Consider the following 23,260-nt stretch of genomic DNA (forward strand, 5'->3'; position numbering starts at 1 on the left):
AGACAGTATTAGTAGCCCAAACAGTAAACCAATTTATATGTATTTATATTATTTACTAGAAACTTGGTTTATGTTCAGTTGCAAAAGTTTGGCTAAATACCTTTCTTTCTATATAAGGTCAGCTCTAAGAAATTTCACACCAAATTCACACTTTGTTTCTAAAAGGAAAAACAAGTTAAGTTGTGCAGTAGGCTTCAGCTGCTTAATAATGTAAGTAAGCACCTGCTGGAAGGGGGACCCAGACCTATTAGTGAGAGGGAAAAAAAAGAGGAGCTAGGGAAAGTTTTCATGGGCATGTACTTTAAACATACAGTCCATTCAATATAAATAAAACTGCCTATTTTGTAGTACACAATGCCTGAGGGCAGAAGCAAGCATGGTCCTAAGGCTTCATGTACACGAGCAACTTTTTGCCAAAGCTTCTAAACTCAACTTCATAAAAGCCTATGTGTCCATGTACACATAGGCTTTTAGCAGAGTTTTCCTTTCCTGAACGCGAAATAATCGCATTTGGGATAGAAACATTATGATTGCCGACTGTGGGAAAACAAATGCAGCAAAACCGCGGTACTGTGTTTTTGACACAATTCGCGTTTTCCCGTGGCCGGCGGTCAGGGTAAACTCATGTACATGAAGCCTAAAGTGCTCACTGCATCTAAATAAAGTGATGTAGGGCACCCTCTAAGATCCTTACCCCCCCCCCCCCCCCGGCTCTGTAAGGAGTTTATCAGCCCCTGTGATGATGTGACAGAGGCTAGGAAAGAGGATTACTGCAGTGTCCGGCGGAGTTAAGTAAACAAAAAGATAGAATAGATTATAAGAAAAAAAAACTTGCCTATAGCGGAACTGTAAAAGAACGTTTGTGGACAGTGTTTGTATATACTTACTACTGGAACTTGATGGCCCCGAGGAGAAATATAATGAGACCTTTGCACTTTTCAAACGGACTTGTCCCCAATATGTAATAGCTTGAATCTCAACCATATAATTGCTGTTTGGCTGCAATCCCTCTAGAGTCACATAGTTTTGGTTCTGAAAATGAAAAAAAAAAAGAGTAGGAAAATTAACTTCACACTGAATAGTGTTAGGGTCCATGCACACTGGTCTAGAAAAACACTGGGATGGGTGTGCATAAGGTAAATGGCCTCTATGGCTGGGTAGAGGGCTTTGGGTAATATGTTAAAAATGGATGGATCTAAATATTTTGTGAATCTACCTTCCCTATGTGGGGCAGACATTACCCCTTTGTTGCGGGTGTGAGATTGAGTCTCCTTTTTTGGACCCTATCATTCATACCTCTATTACAGGTATGTACTGCAGATATATATTCCATCCAAGCAAAAGGGATTTAATTATTCCACTAATGTGCTCATGTTTCTGAATTTTGTTTATAAACCATTTTCTAAAGGATACCCCCTCTTCTTGATACTGTATGCATAGTGCAGTATATGGCTGCCATTCACGTTTGCTCTATCCAGGGTCCCTAAACTGTTTAGGGCTTTTTATGCCCCCCTATTGGCAGATGGAATCCTAGTACCACTGCTAAACATAAGCATAAGAATCATCATTTATTTGTAAGTTGCTGATGCCTCTCCTCCATGTTGGTATCTTAAGTTGATGGCTATATGGCACATAATAATGGGCTCAGATATACAGTATGTATATTTTTATTTATGATTTGTATTTACAGCACCTACTCCTGATGAAGCACTATGTAAAATATGTTGAGAATGAAGGCATATTGATAATCTTCTAACTGTCCATGAGTCTTGGATAATCAGGCTTGATGATTCTGAGGTTGTAATGTATATGATGATCATATGTACTGGTATTTGGATTTTTGAGCTCTCATTACAGTGTAATATCTATTCAGGTTAGGATGGATGCTATGCAGCATTGTTTTAACGATATACAAAGACTTTTTAACTAATGGGTTTCTTTAATCATTTGTCCCAATAAGAAATGTATTTTAATTACGTTTTCTTTAGTATGAATTTGTTGAGAGGTTACACCTTGAAAGTCCCACATTGTGCTTAGTTTTTTTGGTAGATGCATTCAAGTTTGTAATGTAAAATTTTAATTCTCTTACAGATCCCTATTTTACTTTGTTCTCACGATATATATATAATTGACATCTTAAAAGTATTAAACGTCCAGTGATACTTCATTTTGTTTGTGCTTTACAAAAATATCTGGGATGTGGTGTCATGGTTCACTGCTAATCTAGGGACAAGCTATTATGTTGTACTATATAAAAACTTTTTTCCTCTTTACATATATACGGTAGTCATATTAAATATATATAGTTCAGCAAACAAATACATTGTGGGCTAATAGCAGGAACTGGCTAAAACTTGGTGGATATATGCAAAAAATGCAAGCCCATCGATAAATAAAACAAATAAGCACTCATTACCCCTTCTGTTGTCTTCCTGCGCTTCTTCTTGGTTGGAACAACAGATTTGCTATGTGATGTCCAACTCCAAAACACTTTATAATGATGCACAGGTATATCAGGCTCCTCTGGGAGATCCCATGTAACTCGTACAGTTGTTGTACCATCATTGTTTGTGGTGGAATTGATGATTCTGAGGTTAGTTGGTGCTGGTGGAGCAGATGGATCTGAAAAAGAAAGTTTAGCTTTGAATGTGTCCTTAAATATAGATTTTACATTTGAGGCAACTGCTGTTTTGTAAATAACGGTATATATTTCCTATTGTTTAATGCATAATTCAGCAGGAGAGAGAGAGGGATAGAGAGAGAAAATATATAATATAGTATGCCTATGGTGAACCTTACAATATACAACAACAGTATAATTTCTTTACAAAAGCTGTATCTTTTATCATTTAAGTAGACCTTCACCCAAAATTTAAACTTACATTCTTTCTTTTTTCAGCCTTTACAGTTTTGTTCCTGGGAGTGAGTATCTTTGTTTTGTGTACCTGCCAGGGGCGGACTGACAACTCATGGGGCCCCCGGGCAATAGGGGATCATGGGGCCCCTGTGTCCTTGCCCAAACTCAAAAAAGCCTATAAAAACCAGGAGCATCTCATGGGGCCCCCTACTGACAAAGTTTCCAAATGCTCAGTCCGCCCCTTGTACCTGCTCCCACTTCCCTGTCAGCAGCCACCTGAGATAACGTCACACATGCCAGGAGGCTGTAGTAGCCGTACCAGTTGCAAGGCATGCTGTGTCTTGCACATATGCAGTAGGGAGCCAACTGTGAGCCATCAGAAGTGACAACAGACTGCAGAAACCAAGATGGCAATGCAAAGGAACAGACACTCAGAAAACAGTGGACTATGTAGAAGACAGGGCTTGACTGCATAGACTTGTAAGTATCTATTTATTTAACCACTTCTGTGATGCCCTATAGCAGAAATACAGCTACAGGGTGGCACGGGTGCGCAAAATCACATATATATACGTGATTGTGCAGTTCTGGGTAGGCAGCACACGTGCGCACCCTACCCGTGCCACCTTTCGTGGCCTCGGCTGTCAATCACCGGGTCCCAGTTGGTGATTCCACACTGGCACCCAGCGATCTCTGAATATTACTGACGGGGAGAGACCTGTATGTTAACAATACAGATCTCTCCCCTGTCAGCTCCTGCACAGTGCATAGCAGAGCCATACAAAGCAGTGTGCTTACAGTGAAAGACACACAGCCAACATTGTAAAACAGCACACAATTAACCCTTTGACTGCCACACATGTTAACCCCTACCTGCCCAGTGCCATTAGTACAGTGTCAGTGGTGTTTATTAACATTGATCACTGTATTGGTGTCACTAGGGATGTCAGTGACACCAAGTCAGTCCCCCCCCCCAGTGTCAGAATGCCTGCCATAGTCCCGCTATAAGTCACCACCATCACTAGTAAAAAAAAAGAAAATTCCAGTGTATATGCTGCCATTTGTAAACGCTATACCTTTCACGTAAACCAATTAGTTACACGTATTGGGATTTTTTTTTTTTAGCAAAGACATGTAGCAGAATACATTTTGGCCTAAATTTATGATGAAATTAGATTTTTTACATTTGTTTATTGGAGATTTTTAATAGCAAAAAGTCAAAAATATAGTTTTTTCTCAAAATTGGTTTATTTTTATGTTTATAGCGCAAAATATAAATAAACGCACAGGCGATCAAATACCACCAAAAGAAAGCTCTGTTTGTGGGGAAAAAAAGGATGTAAATTTCATTTGGGTGCAGAGTTGCATGACTGCGCAATTGTCAATTAAAGTAATGCTGTGCCGTATTGCAAAAAATGGCCTGGTCAGGAAGGGGGGGGGGGGGGGTAAATCCTCTTGAGGACAAGTGGTTAAAGTCAGTAGCTACACTATTTGTAGTTGCTGACTTTTAATTCTCCCATTCCCCACTCACGTTCCCCTTTGAAACATTGTCCTTGAGCTCCAGTCATGTGACTTTGCTTAAACTAAGATGATGTCATCAGTTTCCCCGCTGAAGTTCCTCTTTAAAAAGCTAACCTTGCGCTCTAGTTAAAGCGGAGTTCCACTCACCCTGACAAAAAATAAAAGTCAGCAGCTACAAAAACTGTAGCTGCTGACTTTTAAAAAACAGCCACTCACCTGTCCCTCGGTCCCGTGGTGTAGCCCCCACAGCCTGTTTGACTGGCTGTCCTGTATTCCAGGAGGCCGGTATCTTCAGTGTGGTCACCCAGCTGTGACTGCTTGCGGCTTCACAGCCGGGTACCCACTGCGCATGCGCGAGTAGCGCTGCGCTACCTGAATGGTCCTGTAGTCTTCTGGGACCTGTCACATGTCCCAAAAGACTACAGGGTGGGAGGGAGGACACTTCTGATCACCTAGGCGATTGGACCGGAAGTGGGAGCAGGTACCTGTCAAATTCGGGTACCCGCTCCCCCCCGCCCCCCAAAGGTGCCAATCCTTAATGGGGAGCGGGGGAGCAGTCTTTAAAGCGGAATTTCCCTTTTGGGTGGAGCTCCGCTTTATGTGACTGGTGATGATGTCACCAGTCTGTTGCAGGCTGGAAAAAGCATTCCTCAGTCTCCACTGTCCAGTAATCAGTCTGTAACTTTGTAACAAGTAAAGCAAGCCATACATGGGTCGAATTGTTCATTCTGGAATCCGATGGTGTCACCGATGATTTTGAAAATCGGTAATTTTTCACGAATTTTCCATGTCCGATAAATGAAATGGGGAGGAACCACGAAAATAGCCCGGTGCCATTGCCCCACTAACAGAGCGAAAATCGACCTATTATTCTTAGGTCCGATTTTCGAACTAAAAATCGTTCGAAAATCAACCCATGTATGGTCGGCCTTAGAAGGTAAGAGGCTGCAAGTGAGGACTGATTTATAAGTCATCTTTTCCTCTAACCAAAATCAGCTTTCACTAGTCTAGATCTACTGCAATGGCATACTTGGGATGGCTGCTATGTATTTCGGTCTCAGTGTTATATGTCCACCAAGCTATTCAAAAAAATTCTAAATGTACAATAACTTACAATGACATGTGTTCTTGAAGGATGAATACTCATCTTCTGTTTTACATATTAGTCATGGATCTATTTTTACAAGGTGTAAGTTTTTTCAGCCAGCCCTTGTGTTATTTTATACTGCATGTTAAGCTGTCTTTTCAGTGGTGGTTACATCCATTCATGGAAATGCATCTCTGCTCAATTTGATATATGTCACAATATAGTCACAGATATGTACTTCACATGAGCCTCGCTGAGTACAAAAATAGCAGGTCAAGTGGAGCGTCACTCATAGTTTAGGAACAAAAGGAGAGGGAACTTGAAAGCCTTTAACAAAATGAGGTCAGGCATTCTTTTAAATTCAGTGTGCACCTGGATGTTTTTGCAGTGCTAAATTAGCTTTTTAATACATTTCCACGCTCACTGCATTAGTCAAATAATCAACATAATAACTAGAATCCCCTCTTTTTGTTTGAGGAAATCTTCCATGATCACACTGAGCTGAACCTAGTTCTTAGTCATTGTATAGCAATTGTTAAAAAAAAAAAAAAAAAGATTCTCAGAAAAATTAGATGACATGAAAAGGCAATTATTCTGTCTAAGGTATGAATAGAATGTGTTCAGCTGAGCAATCTATTTTTATCCCTTAACTACAACATTCTAAGGATGGTGTAAGTTCATTATAAGCCAGCCATTATAATGTCAATGGCTGTCAGCCTAAAATGTGTTTGTTTCACACCTAACTGATTGATGGCATTTCTTAAAAGCAGAACTATGGCCACCTATACAATATATATATACTGCAGCCCTTAATTGTAACTGCATCTGTATTTACCATTCTTTTCTTGCCCCCACACAAACACACATAGCCGCAAAGTCTTACAAATACCTGTTGATCCTGCCAGTGAAGTCAACCTCATGCAGTTACCTGTGATGGGGGATAACGCTGCTGCACTGTTACAGAATTCAAAGCAGCAATGTATCCAGTGTAGGCTGTGGATGCTTGCACAAGAATGGGCTGAGAAAATGTTGCAGGAGACATGACTATCAGAATTGTCACTGCTTTTTTAAAAACCTGGACCTTGTCAGTCAGCACCTTGCCACATCTAGTCTTACCCATTGCTTTTTTGGTTGACAGCACAGCCTCTGTTTCTGGAAGCCTCCCATTGTGAGTTGCAGTGTCTCGGAGGCAGGGGCGGGCTGACCATTTGGAAACTCGGGCACTGCCCGAGGGCTCAGGGTCAGTAGGGGGCCCCATGAGATGCCCCTGGTACCTTTTTCATAGGCTTTTTGAGTTTGGGCAAGGACACAGGGGCCCCATGAACCCCTATTGCCCGGGGGCCCCACGAGTTGTCAGTCCGCCCCTGCTCAGAGGGGAAGAGTGTGAAGCACAAAGTAGGATTTGACTGATTAAAAAGAAGTAAAAGATTTTTTTTTTTAATTTTCTTAACCCCTTGACACCTACGTCACACAAATATGCGGCCTTACAGAACTGGGCTTTTTTCCTTGGGGCCGCATATTTACATACCTGTTTTTGTGATGGGAGCGCGCCGCAAAGCATGCTCCCAACACAAAGACCCAGGATGTTAGTGAGAGCCCTGAGTCCCGTTCTAACGATCAGGACCCGGGACTCCTGATTCTGGGTCATATGATCGCTGTGATAGCCTCTGATTGGCTATCACAGTGATCAGTCACTGTGAATCCCGCCCCCCCCGTGGTTTTTTTCTCTCTGAATGGAGGAGAGAGATACATTGTATCTGTCTCTCACCTTGCAGAGAGAGAGAAAAAAAAGCAACTGTTTTTTAAAAAAAAAAAGATAAATAGATATTAAAAAATAAAAGAAAAAATAAAGAAAAAAATACATAGATCAAGGTTTGATCTAGTTCAGTGCCAGGGTTAGTGTTTGGGTCAAGGTCAAGGTCAAATGTCAGGGTCAAAGGTCAGGATTTTTCTTTTTTTTTTTAAATTGGTATTGATGTCACTGTGTTTTAGGTAAAAAAAACAAAACACAAAATGCGCACTGTTGTTTCTGGGCTGTAGTACAGGAACAAACAACAAATAACATACACATATATGGTATCGCTGCAAGCGTGAAGAGCTGGAAAAACTATTTGGGTTGTTCTTTTTACTATTTTGGGCCAGTTTTCTTTTGATAATAAAAAAATCAGGAGATATCCATTACCATTTACCACCAAATGAAAGCCCAATTTATCATGAAAAAAAACAAGGTATAATCCACCTGGATGTACAAAGTAGTTGTGATGATATGTATGGTTTTACTAATACATGTCAAAGTTGTAAAATTTTACTTAGGCTTTAAGATTTGCTTTACCCTTAGGCGTGAATGGGGTTAATGGACTCTTGCATTGCATAGTAACTAGATTGAAGACCTGAACAAATTGCCATATAGGAGATGTTAAATGTATCTCTAGACAGGATGGGTGTTTTAACCTACCCATTACCTGGATTTTTTTTTATTTTCCTTTTTCCTAAACTGGCTTTCACCATTTGTCAGGGATCCTACAGCGGTAGCCTCTAGCACTCCACAGACCGGATTCCCCCAAGGCGCGGAATGTAAGTCCCTACCTGCTTGTTCACCAGGGCCCCTGATGGTGGGGATGGACTTGGAGCAGGCCGAGACCAGGTCGCGGCCCTTGAGTTCACCCAGCTGTGGTAGAAGCACCGTTGGAGGTGTATAGCAGGTGAGAGTCTGATGTGAGGAGGTCACAAGAGCAGCGTCAGGCAGGCTGGGTCGGTAACAGTGGTGGCAGCGTGGTACAAAGTCAGCAGGCAGAGGAATAAACTGGTCACAAGCCGGGTTCGTTAACAGGAGATCAGAACGTGCAGGGTTAAGCAGGAGAATGGTCAGACAAGCCAGGGATCAGAGCAGGAGAAGACAGCAGTATCAGGAACAGGCTGGGTCGGCAACAAGGTATTCGGGAACACTGGATCAAACAGGAACACAGGTAACAGGTAAGACCATACGGCACTTGAGCATTGCAAGAGCTGGGTTTAAATAGGCCGCCCAACTCCTGACAGGCGCTCCTGGGTCCTAGTGCCTGCCCGGCGCCGTCATCGGTGACAGGCGCGCCTGGGTCCTAGTGCCTGCCTGCCTGTATGTCTTGTCAGGATTCTACGCATGTGCAGATTCGATCGCTGAGGCGATCTTCCCATTCCCTGACACCATTTGTGCTAATGGTTGCCTCGTGTATACTGATGCCCCAATGCCCCTTGTTTGGGGGTAGTCACTCCCATGCGGAGGTAGTGTGTGCCCATGGGAGATGCCAAGATGTGTCTATGTGGTATTGAACCAGACTGTGGTAAGGGATTTATTGTTTGTTCTAAATATCATTAGTGTATTATTTGTATGTATATGTACTTTATATATATATGGATTTATATGTTATAATCATAATGTGGATATGAATATGTTGGTCATTATTTTATAGCATACATGCACTGGCCCATTTATTAGGTGCACCTTGCAAGTGCCAAGAAAAGATCCCCCAACAATTACACCACCACCACCAGCCTGAATCGTTGATACAAGGCAGGATGGCTGACTGGTAAGTGTTCCTGGGAAACCCTTAGTTTGTCTGCGATGTGCATTGCCCTTCCATGTGCACCTTACTGCTAAGGCTGGTTATAGGTTGGACAGGTTGCCATTTTTGTGAGGATGGATCCATGCTTTCATGTCGTTTATGCAAAATTCTGACCCTGCCATCTGAATGTCTGCCGCTCACTGGATTTGTTCTCTTTTTCGGACCATTCTCTGTAAACCATAGAGATGGTTGTGCGTAAAAAACCCAGCATATCAGCAGTTTGTGAAATACTCAGACCAGTTCGTCTGGCACCAACAACCATGCCACATTCTGATGCTCAGTTTGAAATATAGTAAGTTGTCTTCACCAATCTAGATGCCTAAATGCAATTTGTATTACCAAGCAATTGAACAGGTTTACCTAATAAAGTGGCCAGTACAATACAGTATACAATACAGTGTTTTGTTACTGTATTGTCTCATGTACTGTCCCCACTATAATGTACAGCGCTGAGCAAACTTGTTGGCGCTATATAAATACTGTATAATAATAATAATAATATCCTAGTACTATGCTCCTGAGGAAGTAGTGTGTGACTGTGAAACACATCAAGTCTAATGTGCTGTGAATTGATGTGGACAACACTATGAAGATCCAGCTTTATCAATAGATTGGGTTTTGATAAACATATATTTTCCTCATCATTACAATGGCCATTTAGTACAGTGCCTTGAAAAAAGTATTCATACCCTTTGAAATTTTCCACATTTTGTCATGTTACAACCAAAAACGTATCAATGTATTTTATTGGGATTTTATATGATAGACCAGCACAAAGTGGCACATAATTGTGAAGTGGAAGGAAAATGATAAATGGTTTTCAAAATTTTTTACAAAAAAAATCTTAAAAGTGTGGTGTGCATTTGTATTCAGCTCCCTTTACACTGATATCCCTAACTAAAATCTAGTGGAACCAATTGCCTTCAGAAGTCACCAAATTAGTAAATAGAGTCCACCTGTGTGTAATTTAATCCCAGTATAAATACAGCTGTTCTGTGAAGCCCTCAGAGGTTTGTTAGAGAACATTAGTGAACAAACAGCATCATGAAAGCCAAAGAACAAACCAGACAGGTCAGGAACAAAGTTGTGGATAAGTTTAAAGAAGGGTTATGTTATGAAAAAATATCCCAAGCTTAAAACATCTCACGGAGCACTGTTCAATCCATCATCCAAAAATGGAAAGAGTATGGCACAACTGCAAACCTACCAAGACATGGCTGTCCACCTAAACTGACAGGCCAGGCAAGGAGAGCATTAATCAGAAAGCAGCCAAGAGGCCCAGAGTAACTCTGGAGGAGCTGCAGAGATACACAGCTCAGGTGGGAGAATCTGTCCACAGGACAACTATTAGTCGGGCACTCCACAAATCTGGCCTTTATGGAAGAGTGGCAAGAAGAAAGCCATTGTTGAAAGAAAGCCATAAGAAGTCCGGTTTGCAGTTTACAAGAAGCCATGTGAGGGGGGGACAGCAAACATGTGGAAGAAGGTGCTCTGGTCAAATGAGACCAAAATTGAACTTTTTGGCCTAAAAGCAAAACAATATGTGTGGCAGAAAGCTAACACTGCACATCACCCTGAACATACCATCCCTATTGTGAAACATGGTGGTGACAGCATCATATTGTGGGGACAGGGAAGCTGGCCAGAGTTGATGGGAAGATGGATGGAACCAAATAGAGGGCAATCTTAGAATAAAAACATGGGGTGGAGGCTCACCTTCCAGCAGGACATCAACCCTAAACATACAGCCAGAGCTACAATGGAATGGTTTTGATCAAAGCATATTCATGTGTTAGAATGGCCCAGTCAAAGTCCAGACCTAAATCCAATTGAGAATCTGTGGCAAAATTTGAAAACTGCTGTTTACAGACACTCTCCATCAAATCTGACAGAGCTTAAGCTATTTTGCAAAGACAAATGTTCAATATTTTCACTCTCTAGATGTGCAAAGCTGGTAGAGACATCCCCAAAAAGACTTGCATCTGTAATTGCAGCGAAAGGTGTTTCTACAAAGTATTGACTCAAGGGGGCTGAATACAAATGCACGCCATACTTTTCAGATATTTATTTGTAATACATTTTGAAAAACATTTAATATTTTCCTTGCACTTCACAATTATGTGCCACTTTGTGTTGGTCTATCACATAAAATCCCTATATAATACATTTATGTTTTTGGTTGTAACATGACAAAATGTGGAAAATTTCAAGGGGTATGAATACTTTTTCAAGGCACTGTATAGGAGCACAATGTAAACTATTTTTAGTAAGAAAAAAAGCTTTTGTTGGTTTTATATTGTAAGCTCTAAAGAGCAGAGCCCTCTGATTCTTGCTGTATTGAGTTGTATTGTAACTGTACTGTTTGCCCTCATGTTGTAAAGAGCTGAGCAAACTGTTGGTGCTATATAAATCATGTATAATAATAATAATAATAATTGTATTCATTGTCTAATAAACTTTGTACTGTATGTTAAGTAAATTGTGTTCCGTACGTTTCACATATGGTGCCCTAAAAGTCAATCTATTCTTTTTGGGGTTTTCAGTTTCCTGATTTCATACATCACTTTGAAACAAGCAAAAAAAACGTGGTTATTTGAGCGCATGTCAAACTGCAATGATTTCATACATTTTAATAAATATAATCAAACACATACATAAACTTATGTAAAAGTTTATTCAGTGTTACATCAAAGATATTGCTCAGAAATGCAATCTGATGTCTGCTGTCAAGTTTTAGGTAGTCAGACTGTCTGAGTACTGTAAAAATTGGAAGATTATGCTTTTAAAAAACAGTTCACTTCATGTTATCTGTTATCATTGTGACCTGCAACCTTGAAGCCTTGAAGTGGTGCTAAAGACAAGCTTTCCAGCACTCAGAAACATTAAAGACATATCCTTAGGATTCCTATGTGTTCAACAAATGACACACATAAGCCAGCTGCTTGACATTAGAAAATCATTAGTCCCAAGAGGGGGAGAGAAAGATTTTTATTGTAGGCAGTGGGTGTCTGTTTTGATTTTACTAGCACTCAGCAACATAACCATGAAATCACTCTCAACATGGGATTTATGCCTCAAGGAAGAATGAATTGCAGCTTTTTCTTTGCAGGTTTTTCTGCCAATGCTGAACACTTGTTTAGTAGACTAAAAATGTATATCAAAGACTGTGTAAAAAAAAACACTTTGCCTAAAGAAGAACTCTAGTTAATATACATATAAAGCAACAGGTCTTAATATATATACAGTATATATATCCATATATATATATAGATATAGATATAAATATATACATAAACACTATATTGCCAAAAGTATTGGGTCACCCCTCCAAATCATTGGATTCCGGTTTTCCAATCACCTCCGTGGGCAAGGTGTATAAAATCAATCACCTATACATGCAGATTGCTTCTACAAACATTTGTGAAAGAATGGGTCTCTCTCAGGAGCTCAGCGAATTCAAGCTGGTACCATGATAGGTTGTGACCTGTGCAATAAGTCCATCTGTGAAATTTCTTTGCTACTAAATACTCAACGGTCAATTGTTAGTGGTATTATAACAAAGTGGAAACAACTGGGAACAACAGCAACTCAGCCACGAAGTGGTAGGTCTTGTGAAATGACCATGCATGCTGAAGCACACATTGCGCAGACGTCGCCAACTGTCTGCAGAGTCAATAGCTAAAGACCTTCAAACGTCATGTGGCCTTCAGCTTAGCATAACAACAGTGCATAGAAAGCTTCATGGAATGGGTTTCCATGGCTATGCAGCTGCATCTAAGCTTTACAACACCAAGTGCAATGCAAAGCGTAGAATGCAGTGGTTTAACATGCCGCCACTGAGGTGTTCTCTGGAGTGGCGAATCACACTTCTATGTTTGGGTTTGGCGGTTGCCAGGGAACGGTACTTGTCTGACTGCATTGTGCCAAGTATAAAGTTTGGTGGAGGGGAATTATGGTGTGGGGTAGTTTTTCAAGGGTTGGGCTTGGCCCCTTAGTTCCAATGAGGGGAACTCTTAAGGCATCAGCATACCAACACATTTTGGATAATTTCATGCTCCCAACTTTGTGGGAACAGTTTGGGGATGGCTCCTTCCCTTTCCAACATGACTGCACACCAGTGCACAAAGCAAGGTCCATGAAGACATGGATGAGTGAGTTTGGGGTGGAGGAACTTGACTGGCCTGCACAGAGTCCTGACTTCAACCCGATAGAAACCCTTTGGGATGAATTAAAGTGGAGACTGCGAGCCAGGCCTTCACGTCCGACACCAGTACCTGACCTCACAAATGCACTTCTGGAAGAATGGTCAAACATTCCCATAGACACAGTCCTAAACCTTGTGGACAGCCTTCCCAGAAGAGTTGAAGCTGTTTTACCTGCAAAGGGTGGGTCAACTCAATATTGAGCCGTATGGACTAAGATTGGGATGCCATTAATGTTCATGCGCGTGTAAAGACAGGCGTCCTAATACTTTTGGCAATATGGTGTGTGTGTATATATATATATATATATATATATATATATATATATATATATACACACCACATATACACCAATCTGTCTGACTATCTCCTACTCTGTCCTCTTTTAGGCAATCCCTGAAAACCTATCTCTTCAGGGAAGCCTATCCTGCCTTCAGCTAATAACCAAATCTTCTATTTCTCTCATCAGTTCATCCTCCGCAGTTATTACCTTTTGTTCCACCAGCCCCTCCCTTAGATTGTAAACTCTCAGGTGCAGGTCCCTCCTAACCCTCTTGTATTGAATTGTATCATTTCTGTATTGTCTCCCTTTATATTGTAAAGCACTGAGCACACTGTTGGCACTATACAAATCATGAATAATAATAATAATAATATCAATAAGAATAATAATAATAACAGATTATCTGCTCTTGGATATTTTTTATTGTGACTTACATTAATGCTGATGGCTGCTAATCATTTAATAGTAGATATGCACAGTTCCACTGTAGCTCTGGCATATGGGGGTGAGGTCAGTGTACTGTATTCACTAGGATGCCATTTATAAAGGAGAAGATATATAAAAGAAATATGGAGAAAAGAACTTAAGAAAAAAATAGGAGCTGCTGTTCGGTGATCAATGAATATTTAATCTTTTAGTCATTGGAAAAATTCGATTTGGAACTTGATTGGTCATTATCACTTGACTGGTCACTCACTTCACTGTTCTGCCATTTCCCAGATACATAGATCCTAATTTGCTCAAGCTTTTATCTGGTTTTATTTTTTGTTACATTATGTCTCATATTAGCCACCTGCATTGCATTTAATACTGAATAGAAATTTGCACGCCAGAAATTTTTGTTTTGTTTTGGAGGCATTCGTTCTTTCAAGAATTTAGTTTCACCATATTTGTTAATTTGACCTGATATGTTTTTTGGTATTCATTTCGTATTTTCGGCATTCCATTTGTATATCCTTTGGTCCGGGTGGATCTGAAAAATTTAACATTTTCTCCAGTAGTTTGCAATATTCAATATATTATCGAATTGGATAGATTCTAATCAGAAGGATTCTATATTTTTGAATGCTAGTCGAACCTTCCAGGAGAAATAGCGTAAGCTGATTGGACAATATCAACTGGCGTCATGTGCATTCAAGTTTAGTCCATTCATTGTATGGTATGGCTGTACAAGTGAAAAGTGACTGTAGTACACATTAGTTTTGCACATTCATGAAGAGAATTCTTATTACTTGTGCTTAAGACCACTGAATTCAACACTATGGTAATGAGTAGGGATAAGTAAACCAGAATTTAAGCAGTCTAAAGAGAATCATGAGCACCTGAATAATAAAATGGTGTCACCAAGGGGACTATTTTCAACTATGTGGTATATACCTACATTGAAAGCAAATTATTGCACAAGTTACACTAGTGTTTTTATCACCAACAACATTTGCATCACAAAAACCACCTGTGGTTAGCCACTAATTTCCACAATCAACTGCTTGACCTGCCAACCGTAACATGTCTTAATGAAGAACAGTTTAGAGCAAATAATCACATGAATCTGCATCCAATCAAAAACTTTATCAAGTTACAAAGCTGATCAAAGCTGATGGTCACTCAACTGTGCAACTGGGCTCAAGGTCTGCATTATCCTTAAAGGTAAGTGTCACGGTGTGCAGGCTGCCTGTCTCTCTGCTCCTGTCCCCTCTGCAGCTTCCCCCTGCTCCCACCCCCCCCTCTCATCCTGTCATGGCCCTTTGATGCGGGCAGTCCAGGATGAGAGGTGTGACTTTCGTCACTCCCCCCTCTCCTGTCTCTGCCCCTCCTGAGCAGCCAGAGGGAGAGAGGCGGTCCCCTGCTGAGAAGCCCACACGTTCCCAGCCACTTGGCTGGGAAAAGGGTGGGCAACTCACTGGGGTGTTCGAGCCGCGGCATTCACACTGATGCCGCACGGCCCCGACGGGGCAGCGCGGGCACAGGGGTTTTCCTGAGCTTGCACTCGTCAAATGACAAAGGCCGCGCTCCTGAGAGCATACCTCGTTGCCGGGCGATGAGGCAAGCCATCCCCGGTTGCTAGGGTGACACTCTATACCGGCCTTAAGAAGAGTCCCGGGTAGTTCACCGCTCTGCAGCTGCCAGAAAAGATCTGCGCTGAGGCGAGACTCCTGCAGCACTCTGCAAAAGACCCCAAAAGACTATTACTGCTGCCCCTGAGCTGGGGGGAATTATTATTAGTACTGCTTGCTTTGGTGTGGATATTGAGAGGATTTTTCTCACTACTGATGCTCTGCAGCATTACCCAACGTTTGGGAGGATTATTACTACTTCTGACACTGATGCTAAGGTTGGAAGGATTATTATTACTACTACTGACACTGATGCTGAGATTGAGGGCATTGTTACCCACGGAGTACACTGCTGGTACTCAGGACTGGTACCTGCTGTTAGGACCCTCTGCTGTGTGCTGAGGAGGGTCGCCCCCCGGACTGTCGCCTGCTGTGAACCATCCCTGTCGGAGCCGTGAGTGCATGCGCCCCTGTTTTATTCCCCCTCGACTGTTCCTGAACTCTGTTCCCCCTCTGCTCCCTACTTGGATTACAAATTTCTAGAGACGCTAACTTTGCCCCCCCTTGGGGATGGATTACAATTATTTTGAGCCCTCTCCTTGCTATTCTCCTAGACTGGGTACTGCCACGCTATCTGCAGACACCAATTGAGTGACTGTCAGTTCTTTAACAAAGCTTTGTGTGTGTATCATCTGCTCTGTGTGTTCTGTCCTGCCTACCTCCCGTCACAGTATTGGGGTAAATGTAGATGTAAATACAATTACTAGGTGCTACCAAAATGCCAGACCTGAGTATTATAATATGTCACAACTGCAGTGACTACCATTATGAAGAAGGCAGTGTACTGTGCATGAAACTGCCATAAGCAATGTAACATAGCCTGAAGCTAAAAAAAAAAAAAAGCAATTGGAAAATCTGTCAAGGCTTTCTGGGATGACAAAAACAACAGGTTCATCTTCAGTAGTAGATTTGATAAGGGTGCATTGTGGCAGAGTCCAGGTCCCTGACATTAGATAAGGCTGCAGCTGTCACACTACTAAGTGGCATTCCAACAAACTTGGCACAGCTTTCACTACTTGTAGAGGCCTTGCAATGAGCAACATGTAGCAGTTCCCAGAGTACATAGGTGATGATTTCATCATGGACACAGGTGACTATCATTACATTTTGATTGTTTTAAGGTTAAGGTTTCTATTGGGCTGATCATTGTGCTGCTATTCCTCTAACTTTTTGGTGGTCTTGAAATTTTCAGTGTATACACTTGAATAATTACTATGTCAGGCTATATTTGACATCATTTCACCTACATAGCTTGTAGCAGCTATTCCATATAACCATATAACCAGACACACACATAATTTATACGTGGTTTTATGTTGTGACACTTGCAAGTGATTGATTTTAAGAGAATGATGGCTTACATATTTTTTTCATAACTGCACCTGGCCAGCCAACTATTCACTGCATTTGTAACTTTACTATCTAGCACACAGTCAATGCCTTAGTGGATACATTAACTTGATAAGTGAGTGTTGCCCAAGTAATATATTGATTCTTTTGTTGTGTTCATGTTTAATAGTTAACTGGTGCCTCTGAGAGCAGATAATGGCTAGAAAGTGGTTGATATATGCTAACATTTGACCTGCCATTTACTTGAACTGGGTAAGGCTAAATACTTCCTGAAAACAAGATTTACTTTGTGTTATTAAGAGTTATTACAGTCTGTTCACAGAGGTTGATATACAAATAACATACAATTAATTATAAAAAAAAATCAGTTGTATAAGAATATCTTCTGGAATCCCCAAGAAAGGCAATTAAAAAAAACATGTTACACTTAGCTGCTCTGTGCAGTGGTTTTTCCACAGAGCAGCCTTCTTCTCTTCTCGGATCCCCTGTCAGTGCTGCTGGCCCTTCTCTCCTGCTGAGTGCCTCCAGAGCAAGCAGCTTGCTATGGAGGCATCCAAGTTAGCTGACTCCCAAGCCATAGCTCTGCGTGTCCATTCACACACAGAGCCATGGCTGGGATCTGCCCCCTCTCTCTCTCCTCATTGGCTAACTGGCTGTGATTGAGAGCTGTCTCAGTCAGTAAGGAGGGAGACTCCCCGAAGAGCAGAGGCTCTTGTGCACATCGCTGGATGATGATCAGACTCAGGCATGTATTAGGGGGGCTGGGAGGGCTGCTGCACACAGAAGGTTTTTTTACCTTCATGCATAGGATGCAAGAAGGTAAAAACCTTGAGCCTTTAGAACCACTTTAACTTGTTTTTCCCCAGTAAAACTCTCCTTATAATGTAGTACAGTTACATACATCTCTGCAATACATGCACAGTTCTCCATGTTTTATTCCTTCAAACATGCTGCAAGCAAGGCCATGGATAAGGGGGTACCACCAGTCCACCTGCATGGGGCCCAGGCCTGCAGTGGGGCCCAGGCAACTGGGTGAATCAGATGTGGGCAGGGAGGGAGATCGGAACAGTGGGGGAACAATTACTGGAATCGGTCCCCTGTATGGCTCTCTCTGCAGCATCAGCAGCTCGATTATTCTCTTCTCTTTCCCACTAGTTTTCAGCTGCAGCAGAGAGAGCCATACAAGGGATCGGTTCCAGTAATTGTCCCTCCCTCCCGACCACCATGCCGATCACCTTCCCTGTGCACATGTGATTCATCCAGTTGCCTGGGCCCCCACCGGCAGCTGTAAGCACACAATAGGATCCTTCATGATGGAGAGTGGGGGAAGGGTCCGATAATTATGTCACATTAACCAGCCTCTTCCTTTCCTAAATGAACACAATGAGTGATCGGTACAATCATTCACTGTGTTCATTCATAACTGAAGCATAATAAATTGTGTTTTTTTTAAGGGGGCCTGTCAGGTTGGCTGTATGGGGCCCCATGGTTTCTAACAGCAGTCCTGGCTACAAGCACAGAAAAATAACTGTTGATGTGCCAGAAATATAGTGTTCTTCTGCCTAACTCTTTGACATGACAACACAGAGTACATTTAGCTCTGAGTTCCAAAGTTGCGTTGGCAAGCCCACCTACTTTAATTTTGATGTCTTACTAAGGGCACAGACATCTGCTCATCTTCTCTCCCTCATACTTCATCTCAGGAAGTATAGCACAGGAAGTTAATATTTCAAAAGATTTATGGGAAAATCAACTGGATTTTTTTTCTTATCAAGTAGATATAACAACAAAAATAAACAATAAGAGAGTCCATTCTTAGGGTTACATTTTAGGATCCTAGATTCATATATGCAAATAGATATTTTTTTATAATCTAAAAAGCAGTTGTAACAATTTTTACACACAGTAAAGTCTAGTTAGTGTTATTTTAGATAACACTTAATACCAATAGCACTTTGGGCAAATTTTGACATCATTATTCCTGTTATACTCCAAGGAAGATATGTCTAAGTCCCATATGTGTTAGATTCAAATAGTTTTTTTTTAACTGTTAATGAAAGTGTTACTAAACCCAGGGCCCTGCATTCACTATATCTGGTCTCCCACAGTGTACATATATATATATATATATATATATATATATATATATATATTGTACACTCACATCAGTCCCTAACCCTCAAGGGGTGTACAAACTAAGGTCCCTAACCTACATTCATACATACACATACTAAGGCCAATTTAGACAGGATCCAATTAACCTACCAGCATGGCTTTGGAGTGTGGGAGTACCTGGAGAAGACCCAAGCAGGCACAGGGAGAACATGCAAATTCCAGGCAGGTGGTGCCATGGTTGGGATTTGAAACAATGACCTAAGTACTGCCAGGCAGAAGTGCTACCCATTTAGCCACTGTGCTGCCCATTTTGAGTTATCATTTAGTGTTTACCTTAAAGAGTAAGTTTTAAACAGTTTTTTTTACCAGATTTCTATGTTTGATATTTCATATTTTTGTTATTAGCCAACAGAGATCAAATAAATTTTCTACTACAATGAGTTGCCTGACTACAACAGCTGTTGAGGTCAAATATCAGACACACAGGGAATGCACTGTTTTTACTGGGTTGGCTTACTCATAGACATGGACTGCAAGAATCAGCAGCTATATGCTCACTTTACAATGATTGCTCACTTAGCGTAGCGAATAAAGTGAAGCTGTATTTATTTTTAATACTAAATTATGTAAACAGTGTTTTTTTTTTGTACACGTTTGGAGGATTAAATACAAATGTATTCACTTCACTTATTTCTCCCTCTGCTCTCTGTTCTTGGGACACATATTTTCCAGACTTCACAAGCCCTGACGATCATCATTCTTCTGTCCAATGAGACTGCCTTAGTGACTAGTAAGGGCATTCTTGCTGGATAGGGAGATACCACTTAAGTGTAGCATAACCATTAAGTCAAAGAAATTCATGTCTCAGTACAGAGTAAAACTATATTACAGAAAAGTTTTTCTTCTTTGACTTCAGTTGGGCTTAAGTGAAGTCATATACATAAATATTCAATAAGACATGTTATACTAAATATATTTTCACTTCATTTTGCTTCTACCTTTCTGTTAAATCAATTACTCAGTATATACTCTATAAATGATTGTGCAGTCCATATATGATTGTGCTGTCCACTGCATTCTAACTGACCTGGCCACACACCATCTCTCTTTTTCCACAGTACAAGTATGTGTGAAAATGCCTGAGATGAAGGGTGTGACCCTTGCTGATCTATGCCAGTCTAAAGCACTGGAGTGAACAGATAGGCCCAAGTCAGGTGGACCTGATCGGAAGGCCAATGTACTTCAATATGCTACTACTGGGTCCGATCTAGTATGCTAACAAAAAACAGAAGGGGATCTGTCCACTTCCATTTAGGCGGATTGGACTGGAGGGTAGTCAGATGTAAATAGACAGCAGAGTCCATTTACTCCTAGCCATCCATAGGGCAGAGCGGGCTATGCCCATGTCCTCTCTGTAGAAACCGAGAGGACAAAGAAGTGTCATCCACCTGCTTAGTGGTGTATTTAGGTTTTGTGCTGCCCTAAGCTACACAGAAATTGGACACCCCCCTCCATGGCGGAGAGAGCCTGACACTGACCAACACCAGACCCCCCCCACCTGACAGTGACCAACAACACCCCTGCCCCATTCCCACCCCCACCCGAGAGAGCCTTCCACTGACACCCCACAGCTCCACAGCTCTGAACATCCCTGGGAATGACAGTCAGGCTCTGCATACACCGTCAAGCAGCCCCTCTTGGATCCCACCTGGTGCCTATGCCGCATATGTCCCTTCTTCTGGGGGGCAGTGCTGCCCCCCTAAAAAATGCCTTGTTGCAAATGCCTTGTTTGCCTTGTGGTAAATACGCCCCTGCACCCGCTCTGCTCTGATCAGCAGGGAATCTGTTAGAAGATCCACTGCTGATCAGAACAGATTCCAACCCTTGTGAAAGGGGCCAAAAAGGTATTTGAAGGCAAGGTCAAGTGAAAAACAGTTAAAGCTGAACTCCAGTCTTACATTCCAACTTGCACACCCTCCTCTCATGTAATGACTTTGTTTACTCTGAGCCTCTAACAGTAAGTATTAGGAGATACGTCAAGTCAGAGAGAGCCCACCTCACTTCCTGGTTAGAGGATGCTCAGTATCAAATAGCCCTTTCCTCCACTACCTAATTGTCCCAGCCCAACCCTTTTATTTACTCAGTTTTAGTTATTTCAATCATGGAAGTCAGAATCCCATGCTGGGGTGGTCTGCATGCAAATTCAGCCTGCTTAAGCATTCCCACTGTTTCAGAGTAATATCCACCCTTCAAGGCATTTTAAAATGTATATTACATATCTTAAGAGTCAGTCCCCTTCTTGCACCAGGACCAAGGGCTCTTTAGAAAGTATTGTGGAAGGGTGCTGTGATGTTTACAGGAAGCTATGTACATCACCCTGCCTTTTTCTCCCATCAACCTTCGTCTGCCTGCATTGCATAGAAAAGCATTGAAACCCAGTGATGTCACTAGGTCTTAAATTAGGTATGTAATGAAAACAGAAAGGCTTTATTTAGAAGAGGTCATTATTATATTGATGAGGGGGAAAGGAAGGGCCAGGCAAAATATAAGAAGATTAAACTTCAACTCCGAAGATCTTAAGACACAGGGAAAGAGGTCTCAAAAGAAAAAAACGACACAAGATTTACAGTAAATTGGCCTTTAATAGTAGACATTTTGTGGTGTCTCTCTTTAGGCAAGGCTTTCTCTTCTAAATGTTTACATTGAAGTACAGCGTAAAGTATACTCATAATGACTTTTGGAAATATGAGTATAAGGTAACGTCAATGAAGTAATAACAATGAAGTAATATAGGGCAAGAGAGAACACTAGAAAATGTTTATTGTTGGTAAATGAGAAATAGAATATCTATTTTTGTCTCACTGTCGTTTATATGTAAAATATGACGTAAATCATCTTGTGTTTTCTTTGTTCTTTAAGACACAATTCTACTACACAAACTCAAACTAGAAATACAAGTTGATGATAAACTGTCACTTGTACTTAAACAGAGTATAGGCAGAACAGAATTGACAGTGACTGAGGAATTCATAAGTGAAAAATGTGCCTTCTCAGAAAAAAATGCCATTCACACATATAGTTCTGGTTGGCAAGCTATGGTTTTCAGCTCTGTACGTTAGCATTATTCAAAAATTAATACGCACGTTCAATTAAATTAAAACAATAAAAACTCTGCCGTTTCGATTGTGAGTGCCTCTATGTTAGTTTTGGATTTGTATGGATTTCCTTGTGGGTGAGTACCTGGGCATTTACTTCAAACATAGAGTATCGTGACTACCCTTGGGACTGTTTAGTGCTTTGCATGTCATTGTTTGTGGGTATTAATTCTTGAATAGTAAAGTGTCTTCAAATGCCCTTCAGCCCATTCCTCCCCTGAATTACAGGGACTTGGTTTTGCATGCCATATATTGTGATATGCTTTGTGTTCTTTATGTTCTATGATCATTATTACATGTGTTGCCAAGGATATATAAACAAAGGTAAGTTAATATTGCCACAGCTGTGTAGATCAGAAAGAGGAACACCCATTAGCACCAACTGTGTAGGATTACACACTCCCTACCATGTCCCCAGTTATATGACCTGTGAAGAATTAATGTGCAAAAAAATGATTGACTAAACCCAAAAGTACTTTTTTCATCACAGTGTTTCCTTTGACTTTTTAACCACTTGCCTACTGGGCACTTATACCCCCTTCCTGCCCAGGCCAATTTTCAGCTTTCAGCGCAGTCACACTTTGAATGATAATTGCGTGGTCATGCAACACTGTACCCATATGAAATTTTTATCATTTTTTTGAGACAGATATAGCTTTCTTTTGGTGGTATTTAATCACCTCTGGGTTTTTTATTTTTGTGCTAAACAAACCAAAAATAACTGAAAATTTTGAAAAAAAAAAGTTTTTTCTTGGTTTTTGTTATAAAATTTTGTAAATAAGTGATTTTTCTCCTTCACTGATGTGTGCTAATGAGGCCGCAGTGATGGGCACTGATAGGCTGCTCTGATAGGTGGCACTGATGGGCACTGATGAGGAGGCACTGGTAGGTGGCACTGATGGACATTGACAGGCATCACTGATGGGCACTGAAAGGCAGCACTCATATATGGCACTGATAGGCGGCACTGATAG

General features: G+C 41.2%; 1 protein-coding gene across 1 annotated transcript in view; it reads right to left on the reverse strand.

Moving 5' to 3' along the window:
• The window catches only part of ANOS1 (anosmin 1), a 243,197-nt gene that overhangs the window by 50,495 nt on the left and 169,442 nt on the right, over positions 1 to 23,260 (reverse strand). Inside the window, exons 7-8 of the mRNA XM_089680281.1 lie at positions 2,417 to 2,622; positions 888 to 1,032 (exon numbers count right to left, since the gene is read on the reverse strand). Of these exons, the coding sequence (XP_089536407.1) occupies positions 888 to 1,032; positions 2,417 to 2,622 (351 nt within the window). The remainder of the gene's footprint in view (positions 1 to 887; positions 1,033 to 2,416; positions 2,623 to 23,260) is intronic.

This window comes from Staurois parvus, unplaced genomic scaffold (assembly GCF_062004578.1).
Source record: "Staurois parvus isolate SC_StPar_1 unplaced genomic scaffold, SC_StPar_1.0 ptg000238l, whole genome shotgun sequence".
Taxonomy (NCBI): Eukaryota; Metazoa; Chordata; class Amphibia; order Anura; family Ranidae; genus Staurois; species Staurois parvus.